The 10,961-nt window shown below is 58.9% G+C and overlaps 1 protein-coding gene across 1 annotated transcript; it reads left to right on the forward strand.

The window, feature by feature from the left end:
• Positions 1 to 1,948: 1,948 nt before the first annotated feature.
• Positions 1,949 to 5,630, forward strand: LOC129735852 (acrosin-like). The gene is made up of 5 exons (XM_055707086.1): positions 1,949 to 2,419; positions 2,737 to 2,937; positions 3,276 to 3,541; positions 3,828 to 3,973; positions 4,440 to 5,630. The coding sequence occupies exons 1-5, from the start codon at positions 2,331 to 2,333 to the stop codon at positions 4,779 to 4,781; spliced, it is 1,044 nt and encodes a 347-aa protein (XP_055563061.1). The 5' UTR covers positions 1,949 to 2,330; the 3' UTR covers positions 4,782 to 5,630.
• Positions 5,631 to 10,961: the final 5,331 nt, after the last annotated feature.

Consider the following 10,961-nt stretch of genomic DNA (forward strand, 5'->3'; position numbering starts at 1 on the left):
AGAACTCCTTTCACTGCATGATCAAGAGGAAGCAAAGGGCATGCCCATGTTTCCAGAGATCCCAGTTCAGCTGGAGGCATGCCCTGCAGTCCTGGGTAGGAACAGAGCTGGGAGCTGCAGCACCATGGCTTGCCGGGGCCCAAGCACAGAGCAAGAGGAGGACGGTCCTGGCAGCTTCAGAGGCAGGCCCTTCTGCAGCTCCCGCAGGGGGGGCATGCCTAGGTGGGCAGCAGCTGAGGGCATGCATGCTCAAGCACCTCCAAGTCCTTCCTGCCTCTGGGAGGTGGAGAGGTGGCCAGTGGTTGGCAGGCCTGGTCCTCTTGCAAGGTGGGGACGCTGGGGCTGAGCAGGCACGTCGGCTGACACCGCAGGCCATCCACATGCCTGAGAGGCTCTCTCTCCCCTCTTGCTTGTCACCTCGTCCAGCTTCAGGTTCACTAGTGAGCTGTGCACGCGCACAGGGCTCCCAGCAGCAGCTGGCCCGAGACACTGGGGCTTTCCAAGTGCTGGCTGCCTGTGGCCTGTCTTGCCGTCGGCCTTTGCTAGCAGCCAGGCCTGGGGACCCACCGTGTGGCAGGTGCAGAATGGGACCACACAGGAAGGGCTTTGGGGTGGCTCTCCGAAAGAAGCCAGTGGGTACTGTGGTGATTAGGCGCAGGGCTCAGGCAAGCAAGGCAGCCAGCACTTTGCTTCTGTGTGACCGGCTCCTTGATCCCCCCTTCTCTCCATTTGCCGTGCTTATACGTGCCCCTCATCTTCCCTGAGTCCTGCCTCTCTCAGCCCTGCTCTCCTCCCAGACACGGGGCCAAGCCCGGTTATTTCCCACCCCCCCCTTTGCTCCCAGGTTTGCCCCATCTGTCAACACACGTGGTCTTTGGGTGTTGTTAGCTAGGTCACCTTGGACTTGTGTGCCATTACTGACGAGCTTGCCTGGGAACTGCTGTCCCTGCCAGAGTCCTCTCCGCCAAATGACCCCAATCTCTTCCTTCAAGCGTCTGTGAAGTGTGGCCACCTCTGATGGCATTCCCCACTAGCCACCTGCCAAAACCGGTGCTGAAAGAGCAGGGTTTCCCCAGCAGACAAGTTGTCTTCTCCAAGGCTGCCTTCTGCCTGCTCTCAGCAGACACGTGGGAACCGGCTGCCGGTCCCTTTTCAAAACACAAAGCAGCCTTGAGCCCGCTTGCTTGGAGGCCAGTTCTGGGGCCTAGGAAGCCCTGCTGCACCTCAAGGGCCTTGAGAACAGCTCTTCCACTTTCAGACAGAGCCTGCGTGGTCCTCCTCCTCGGGACCCGATTGCTCCCTCCGCTGTGCGCCTTATGCCTCACCACAGAAGCCAGGATGGCAGCAGGGAGCTGCCGCACCTTTCACAAGCTTGGAGGCTGCCAACCTTCAAGCCATTGCCCTCGACCCTCCAGGGACCTAGCCCTGCTGTGCAAATGCAATGCACGTGCCTGGCTCCTGCTTCTCTCCTGCACTCCAGCAGGAGAGTGAGCAAGGCTCCTTCAGTAAGCGGCAGAAGACAGACTGACGAGGTGAGACTGATGCAAGCTCTTGCAAAGCTGTGAACAATGGCACGTTGGGCTGCGAGCAGGAGCATCCTTCTCTCTCTAGAGCTTCACGTTGATTGCCCTTGCCACAAGTGCCATGGTCAGTGGGTGCCCAGAACAGCAATCCAACCCACAGACAGCAAGGATATGACACCTGCCAGAGCGCGTTGCTGTGGCTGACATAGCCAGTGAGGAGTGTGCTGCACCTGCATTTCACTGTGCTTTGTGCAGGAAGGTTGACGTTGCTGGGCTGTGCTTGGCTTATTTGGATTGCCGAGCACTGCTTGGCTGCCATGGCCATCAACAGATTGGCTCTTCAACACCCAAGCACGCACATGCTGCTGTAGTCATTGTGTTCTTTGTTGTGTGTCTGTTTATTGGGAAGGAGCTGGTGGCACAGGGCTGCAGAGAGCAGGGCGGCAGGGAACTCCCCAAAGAGGCTGCGAGGCCACGCTGGGTGTTGCCCTGTGAGCTGTTAGCAGGCAGAGCTGGGAGCCAGGCGCTGCTGCCTGCCACGGGGCCTGCCCACCCTGATCGTGCAAGCAGGGCATTGCGTGGGGCTCTGTCAGGGGTGTGCGATCCCAGCTTCCGCCTCCAGTCCTGCTTGGAACCCCTCCTGTTGCCCCCCATCCCTCCCCCACCGCCACCACGCCCAGCACCTGGAACCAGGCACTCTGTGACATCAGCCCCGTGTCCAAGGGAACCCCAGGCAACAGGAATCCTGCGGGCACTCTGTCGGTGGCCGTAGTGGTGGCGACAAGCCTTCGTTCTTGCAGCTGCCACATGTTGCTGGTAGTGATGGATGTTCTCCTCCTCCTCGTTGTCCTGCTGGCCATGTGCTGTCCTGTGCATGGCACATGGGATAGCTGTGGGTAAGTGGCCCGAGGCTCTGGGAGGGACATTGGGCAACCCTTGTGAGCTTCTCTGGAGGGGTCCTGCTTGTCCCCCATGGCCACCCCAGTGGCTCTTGAAGGCCATCTGGGAGGCTCAGCTCCTTGCCATCACCCAGGCTGCCGGCACAACTCGTCTACGGGCTGAAGCAGAAAGCAGGGAAAGGGGAGCGGGCACACACCCCACGGGTTTCCTCGGCCCTTCTGGCCATGCCTTGAGGGGAGGGAAGACAGCTGGCCTTTAGCCGGAATGGCACAAGCTTCCATGGAGCTAACCAGAATGGAGTTTCTGGTTACAGAGGCACCTGCGGCCTTCGGCCTGCGGCTTTTCACTACGGCATGTCGCGCGTTGTGGGTGGCACAGATGCCCAGCCAGGGGCCTGGCCCTGGATCGTCAGCATCGAGGCTCCCTTGGAAGGAGGCACGGCACACATCTGCGGGGGCTCCCTCATCAGCCCACAGTGGGTCCTCACATCAGCCCACTGCTTCATCGAGGCCAGGTAAGGAGGACCAGGGATCGGGGCTAGCCCCACACTCTAGCAGGTGCCCTGAGCACACCAGCACGTGCTGCAGCATGTCCTGTTGCCCTGCAGTACGCCCAGTGCCTGGGCACTCCGCAGCCACCTGAGAGGCTGCTCAGGAGAAGGCTGGGCTCATGCCACTGCTTCCCAGCAGCCTCCAGCTCAACACTGCTTGAGCCCAAGGAGCACGTGGTCTGTCGCACCCTCCCAAGCACTGCTTTCCTCTCTGCCTTGCCAAGCAGAAGGCAGGGCGACTGCTGTGCTGCTGCAGCATGTGGCTCTGCTCCCTCTGAGCCCTCTCTCCATCTGCCTTCCAGGAACATCACCATGTGGCAGGTGGTGGTAGGTGCCACCCGGCTGACCCAGCTGGGACCTGAGGCCCAGGCGCGCAACATCAAGCAGCTGCTGGTTCACCAGCACTTCAGTAATATCACACGGAGGAACGACATTGCCTTGCTGGAACTGGAGCAGCCTGTCCAGTGCAACAGCTACGTACAGCTTGCCTGCGTGCCCGATGCCTCGCTGAGAGTCTCGGAGCTGACAGAGTGCTACGTCAGTGGCTGGGGTGCCAGGACTGCAAGAGGTGAGCTCCCAAAATGTAGTCACGTTGCGAGCGCAAGCTTGGCCAGCTTGGGGAGGCAGGTTGCTCTTCCTGACAGCAGGGGCGAAAGCCAGAATCAGGCTGTGGGGACGTATGCCTCTTAGAGAGGGGGGCGTGAGCCACTGACCCAGAGCAAGGCAGAAAGGAAGGAGCGGTCCAGCGCCTCCCCACATGCAAAGCCAAGCCCCGGGATAGGGCTTCAGTCACGCAGGGAAGGAGAACTGGCAATGAGCTGCTGGGAGTTCATTCCTTTCTGTGCTCTTCACAGCTGGAGGATCGGCGTATGTGCTGCAGGAGGCCCAGGTCCACCTCATTGATGCCGGGGTCTGTAACAGCAGCGGCTGGTACAGAGGGGCCATCCACACCCACAACATCTGTGCTGGCTATCCGCAGGGTGGCATCGACACCTGCCAGGTAGGAGCGTGCTACAAGCCAAGCCCCGGCAGCACGGGCAGCCCCGCCACAACCGCCCAAACCTGCACCGTCACGGGCTTTTCCTGGCCACTCACACTCCCATTGCTGTGTCCCCACTGCTGAGGGCCTAAACCCATTTCCCCATGGGTAGGGCCTTTGCCCAGGGCCTGCCTGCCTTGTCCCAGAGGCCTGGCACTTTGTTCACAATGCCTACCCAGTGCCCTTGGAAGCCCAGAGCTTCACCATCCCAAGCCAGACACAGCCTCCTGACACACCTGCAGCACCAACGTGCCGCAGGAAGAGCGAGCCCTGCCTTACAGGCCCACCGCCCCCTCCCAGGAAAGCTTCTCCAGAGCTTGGCTGGCCACTAAATACAGCTCTGGAAGTGCCATGAGAGGGAAGGAGCCAGCCACTGGGCTGACGGTGGCCACCCAACAACCCCTTCATCCTCTCTCCTCTGCTGCAGGGGGACAGCGGTGGGCCTCTTGTGTGCCAAGACAAGAGCGCTGACTACTTCTGGCTTGTTGGCCTGACCAGCTGGGGGATGGGCTGTGCGAGAGCAAAGAAGCCCGGAGTCTACACCTCCACCCAGCACTTCTACAACTGGATCCTGGAACAGATGGGCCTGCACACAGCAGTAGCGACTACGGCAAGGCCGCAGCCAGCCTTCACCTCCACCCCCGTTCACAGGCCAACACCAACAGAAGCAGGAAGGTTTATACCCTGCCCACTTCCAGTGCAGAAGCTGTGGGATTTCCTTTCTTGGCTGCAGAAGTTGGTGCAGTTCCTAATAGGAGAAAAGGTTTGAGCAGCAGGACGGAGAGGATCCAGGGCTGGCTGCAGCGCACCACCACCACCATTTCCCGCTGGGGCAATGCCTGCTGATGCAAAGGCAGCCTCAGTGTCAAAGGCCTGCTCTGTCCTGCCCGCGCTCCTCTCAACGGAAGAGCTCAGCTGGCTGAGTCCCTGCAATAAAGTGTTTCAGTTCTGTGGCTAACCAGGCGCCAGTCCTCTTCAGTCTCGTGTGCAAGGCCAGGACTTCCACGCCCGGCACCTGCCGGAGGAAGCAGGCTGCAGGCAGACAAGTCGGGCACAAAGGGTCACAGCAAAGGGCTGAAGCTCTGCCTGCTCAGCAAGAAGGATGAGGGTGCAGTGGAACAAGGGAAGGCAGGTCATTGCGGGGCTCAGGGCCTTGGGGATGGCAGCTGGAAGCACAGACTGCCTTAGGCCCGCTCCTGGTGGGATCCCTGTGTGCGTCTGTATGAGGCGCAAGCGAACTTGAACGTGGACTCTCAGGGCCCAGGAAACACAGATCTAGAAAGACCCAAGGCTTGCACCAGGCACTGGTGAGGGAGCCTTGGCCTTGAGCCCCACATATGACATGGACTTAATTTCTAGACTGTTATCTGAGGCATCTACGAACACGCTGTGCTTATGAATCCAGGGAGTGAGGCTGTGTTTCTGTTTCAGTAGCCTCATCCTCTGGTCTCATGGTTTAATGCCGGCCGGCAACCAAGCACCACGCAGCCGCCTGCTCACTCCCCCTCATCCGGAGGGCTGGGGAGGAGAATCAGAAAGGAATGTAAAACTTGAGGGTTGAGATAAGAACAATTTCATAATTTAAACAGAATAAAGAGGTAAGAACATCAGTAATAACAATGATAATAGTAATAATTAAAATGGAAAGGTGGAGGAAAGGGGTAAAATCCAAAGGAAAAGGGAAAAGGGGAGAAAACCCCCAAGTGATGCACAGTACAACTGCTCACCACCTGCTGACTGATGCGCAGCCAGTCTCCGAGCAACGATCCCTCCCCAGCTAACCCTCCTACTTTCTATACCAAGCATGACGTCCCATGGTATGGAATACCTCTTTGGCTGGTTCAGGGCAGCTGACCTGGCTGCGTCCCTTCCCAGTCTCTTGTGCTCCCCCAGCACTCTGGCTGGCAAGGCCCAAGAATCCAAAAAGTCCTTGACTTTAGTATAAACATTACCCAGCAACAACTAAGAACATCAGTGTGGCTATCAACATTGTTCTCACATCACAGGCAAAACACAGCGCTGTACTAGCCACTAAGAAGAAAATTAACTCTATCCCAGCTGAAACCAGGACATGTGGAAACCCAGGAAAGGCCTGGACTGCATTCACATGGGTGTAAGCAGTGGCTACATCTGCAGGGATACTTGTCAAGGTATTGCTTTGTCTGTGTCAATCTGTTTTGCCCTTCACATTCATTGTGGCACTCTCTCTGTGTGTATGTGCGTGTCTGGCTCTTTGGAATGCAGCTGCACGCACGTGGGAAGATCCATTTAGGCTGGCATAGGAGCAGCCCCCCAGGTGCCCACCTCATTCAGATCAACCAGACCTGAAAGGAGAAATCCCACAGTGTTCAGAAGCCTGCTGCCTCTGGCTGCTCCGTAACGGAGTGGGCAAGGAAACCCAAAGCAACTCTGCAGCAGAGATCACCGGGTGGGCAGGGAGGCAGCTCTGACTGCCCCACAAACAAAGCAGCGAAAGCCATTTATCCTCGCATCCTCTTCCTGAGCTTTCCCCAACACCATTCTTTTACCTTCAGCAAAATCTCTCCCTATTACCAGCAACACTGCCCTGAAACCAGAAATTGCACATCCTCTTCTTCATTCTCCCCTTTCAAACACCTTTTCCCAACACTACAAGCAGAACAACACCAAGGCAATTAATAATTAACTTCCCCTCCATCATTATCAATACATTACCATCAAGTATCATGAGTGTCTATTTACTTCTTGTTCCATGATTGTTTCTCAAGGCCAAAAAACCAAACCCACTTATGGGACTTCTTCCCATTGTCCTTTGCATGTACCAAAAGAACATGAACTGCCATGCTGTATTGGAGATTATGCTTCCCTTTCCTAGGCCATTTCTCTTGATCACCTAAGGTATACAAGGGCCACCAGTGATGACAATATTCGGCCCATTTTGTCTGAGTGGGGGGGTCACCCCAAAACTTGCTCCAGCATCTTAATAAACAACCCAAAAGAACTCTGAAGAACCAACTCCATCTAGCAGAATGACCAGATCCCATGTGTACAAAGTTTCAAAATCATAAACGCTCAATACCTAAACCAGACCCTGCAAACAAAACTGGACAGAGGCAAAATCCAGCAAACAAAATCCAACAAAGTTTCACCTGAGCGTGAGGCAAAATCCGGCCTCTGGGCATCCGCGTAACAGCATATGGATTGGACAATTGTGCACTTCAAATATCCCGGGGGGACTCTGACCCACCAGGGGGACTTCAACCCGCAATGCGATACGACTTCTTTGTAAGCAACCTCAGTGTTTATGACCATGTCGCTGTTATCCCAGAGAGCTGTCACGGAGATTCACCTGGCCAGGGAATCTCAGAACCCTGGCAAAACTACTCCCGTGCGTGCTTGCGGTGCTCACGATTTCTCTGGTCTGTCGAGATTCCGGAAAGCGGGTCCCGTTTGGTCACCATGTTCTGTTACCGAAAATCATAACCAAGAAAGCTCTCTGAGCCAAAGGACAGTTTAGGAAGCTGACAGTGGTTTATTGCCATGCTGGATGCACGGTGGATTTTTCCTCCTAACCCACACACCAAGTTCTCGAGGGTACACATTACAGAGGATAATACGGCACACTGGAAGGACACGCTGGAGCAGCTCAAGGAGAAGGTGCTGCCGACAGAGGCCCATGATGCGGCTGGGTGAGTGCAGTGGGGATGGGGATGGCTTTGGGCATCTCGCCCTGTTCCTTCCAGCTATCCCAGCTGGTGCTCGCGAGGTACCCTGGCATCGGAGCACTTTAGCCAGCAAAGTGTGGGGATGCTGATCAGGAATCAGTGCCTTTTCCTCCCACCGGTAGCAGGTTCCTGACATGAAAGGAGGCAGGAGGAGGGGGCACGTGCAGGACAGAGCCCTCCCAAACCAGAAGTGGGAGTGGGTGCAGAGGCTTTCTGGAGCAAGGCTGGGGGGTGACGGCTCATCTCCCCAAGCAGGGGTGTGACATGCAGTGCTGGGGAGCTGGGTTGTGACCTGCTCTCCTGGCAAGGCGCAGGGGGGTAATTAGCGCTGACAAAGGGATGAAAGCGGTGTGAGGGCTGGTTTGGATGGCAGGCATGGGAGCCTGCGCCCTTCCCCTCGCACCCCTGCGCGCCCTGGGCAGCCACAGGTGTGAGGGTGTCTGCCTGGGGGGACCAACCCTGCCAAGGTCCCTCTGCAGCCCTACGTGCCTGTGGGGGGGTGGGGACCCTTTCGTGGCAGCAGCAGGCAGGGGATGCCTTTGGCTACAAGCCTGTGGGCTTTGGGGCGCTGCTTTGAGCCAGGGTTGGTTGTTTGCCCCCTGTCACCCACCCGTGGCTCCTGCCTTCTCCAGGAGAATTACGGCCATCCCATTGCTGCCGCCGCTGACCCCTGCCTCACTGGGCACCCGGGTGCCATCATCAAGCAGTAGCAACGTCAGCATCACGGCCACAGGTAGGGGACACGGGGACCCATCCCCGGCCCCTGGGGATGTCATACCACAGCAAGGGAGGGCTCTTCCCAGGTGTGGGCAGAGGGTCTGGGGGTGCCTGGGCAGGGCAGGGGAGCAGAGATGTGCTGGGGAGGGTCAGCTGTTCTTGCCCCAGGCCTGTGGGGTCCTACAGCCTTGCCCGGCGCTGCCCCATCGAGCCCATTTTTCTGCCTCAGTGGTGCAGAAGCCACGTGATGAGCTGTGCCTGGTCTCAGCCTGACCTCAGGTTTGCTGGGGCATCAGGTGCCTCCTGTGAGATAAGTCGCCAAAATTCAGCTCCGCAGCAGCCTCACCCACCGGGTGCTCTACGGCCACTCCAGCCCCCTATCCTGTGCCCCATCAAGGTAGGGATGACAAAGGTAGGGATCTGGAGGGGCGACCAAGGCTGGGAGGGTGATGCTGTGCACTGGGAGGGATGCATGACTCAGTTTCCGCAGGGAGAGCTGGGTGTGGGAGGGTTGCCTGGGGATGCTGAATTCAGCCCCATGTGTCAGCCACGCTGCTCTCTCCTCAGCACGACAAGATGGAGCTGTTGGGCCAAGACAGCCGCATCCCCAGGGACTGGCAGGACAAGCAGCTGCCTGATTGTGGGCAAGGAGGGTACAGCTAAGGCACGCTTGGGGAGGGGATCCAGCGGGTGCCAAGGGGACGGAAGTGTTGGCATGAAGCCATATTCACCCTGGCGCCCCCCAGCCTGCCTCCCTCTGGTCTTTCTTTCAGGCTTCCCGAGGGACAAGGCCAAGCTGTCCCCAAGGCAGAGGGATGCCCGGGACACCGGCCACCTGCTCTCACAGCCCCGGAGGGTTGGGTCCTTGAGCTGCCAGCTGGGTATGGTCTGTTGGGGTACCGGGGGGGAGAGGGCACCCTACTGTCAGCCAGTGGGTGGGGGCGAGCAGGGGTCGATGCCCCCAGCCAGGCAGGGTGGGATGGAGTCTGGAGTGGGATGGGGACGGGTGAAATGGGATGGAGGGGGAGGGCTGGCGCATGGGGCAACTGGTCCCCACATTGGAGCTGGAGTGAGGTGGGTGGCCATGGTGGGGCAGCCCTGGCCAGTGTGGGACTACAGCCTGTCTGCTTCAGGGTGGGGGCCAGGACCATGTTTCAGGGTGTCTCTGGCCGGGCAGGTGCCACTGCTGCCTGCCCCGTCCTGGGCTGGCAGAGCTGCACACAGCCATTGCCCGCCCCTAGGGCTGCAGGGGGGCTGAGCCCTGATTCTCGACCCCAGGCACCGTGGCCTCGCTGGAGCAGAGGCCAGCCTCATTCCATGGGCAGCTCTGCCAGGCGCCACCGGGGCTCCTCGTCCAGCCCCTTCGGAGTGACTCCAGCACCACGGCAGCTGAGCGGGACTGGGGGTCCGCGAGCAAACCCACCCCACCGAGCAGGAGAGCAAGCAGCTGAAGGCAGTAGCAATAAAGGATGACGGGCAGTGCAGCGCCTCTGTGGCCTGAGTGGGGTGGCTCTGGGTTGGGATCTTCCCCTCATGCATAAGGGGTGGCTGGCAGCACCCCTTATTCTGCGGGCACGTGGCACCAGAGGAGCTGCTGGAAATTGCCCCTGTCCAACCCCTTCCCAGGGCCTGTGCCAGCCCCGTGCTGCCAGGCTCCCCCTGACCCCCCCGACCACCACGAGCCCCACTTTTGGCCCCCGTGGCCCCTGCCAGGGGAGCCGATGGCCCCAAAGGGGGTCTGGGGGAGCCGGGCGGTGCAGCAGGGTCATGATGATGCTCAGGTGCTGCTGAAGATGGTAGGGAATGGGGACCTCAGGGAGAAGGGCAGCAGCCGCACACGGCTTAGTGCCAGAAGTGAATCCCACTTGGAGCCCGCTGGTTTGTTCTCGCTTGTGCCAAGGGATGAGCATCCCCGCACCAGTTTGCTTCTGTCCTGTTGGAGAAACCCCCTCTCCCTCTTCCAGCGCTGCCATTGATGGGAAGAGGGAGGTACCGACCGCCGTGCTGCCCAGCCCAGGGCAGCTGGTGCTCCCCACCTCCAGAGCAAAACACCACAAGCCCTTCCCTGCTCCCAAACCTGGGGGGACATGTCCCCTCCTTTCCCTTATGCCACCCCCACGGCTTGGAGTTGCTTTCCCCAGCCCCCTTTTGCCCCCAGTCCACTCCCTATCAGATGGGGGAAAGCCCCACTGTGTGCTGAGACCTGTCTCAAGTTGTGTTGTGAGTGGAGAGGTACCGGGCAGGGAAACTGCCGTCCCTGGAAGCAGTGGGGCAGGGGGAACCTGGGGGTGTCACAGCTGGGGACATGTGGCTGTGTACACAGGGGATGCTGGGGGGGAGAGCATGACGCAAGCCCCCAGACCTCCTGCACACACAGTGACAGACCCCGTCTTTGCCCACCCCGCTGCATTCCCCAGGGATCCACTCCGCGGAGATGTTTCCCTCGGTGGGTTTGGGTTTTCAGGGAAAAAATGGGTGCTAAAGGACCACTTTGGGGGTGCCCAGGTACATCCATCAGGATTTGGGGT

This window comes from Falco cherrug, chromosome 4 (genome assembly GCF_023634085.1).
Source record: "Falco cherrug isolate bFalChe1 chromosome 4, bFalChe1.pri, whole genome shotgun sequence".
In the NCBI taxonomy this organism is placed as follows: Eukaryota; Metazoa; Chordata; class Aves; order Falconiformes; family Falconidae; genus Falco; species Falco cherrug.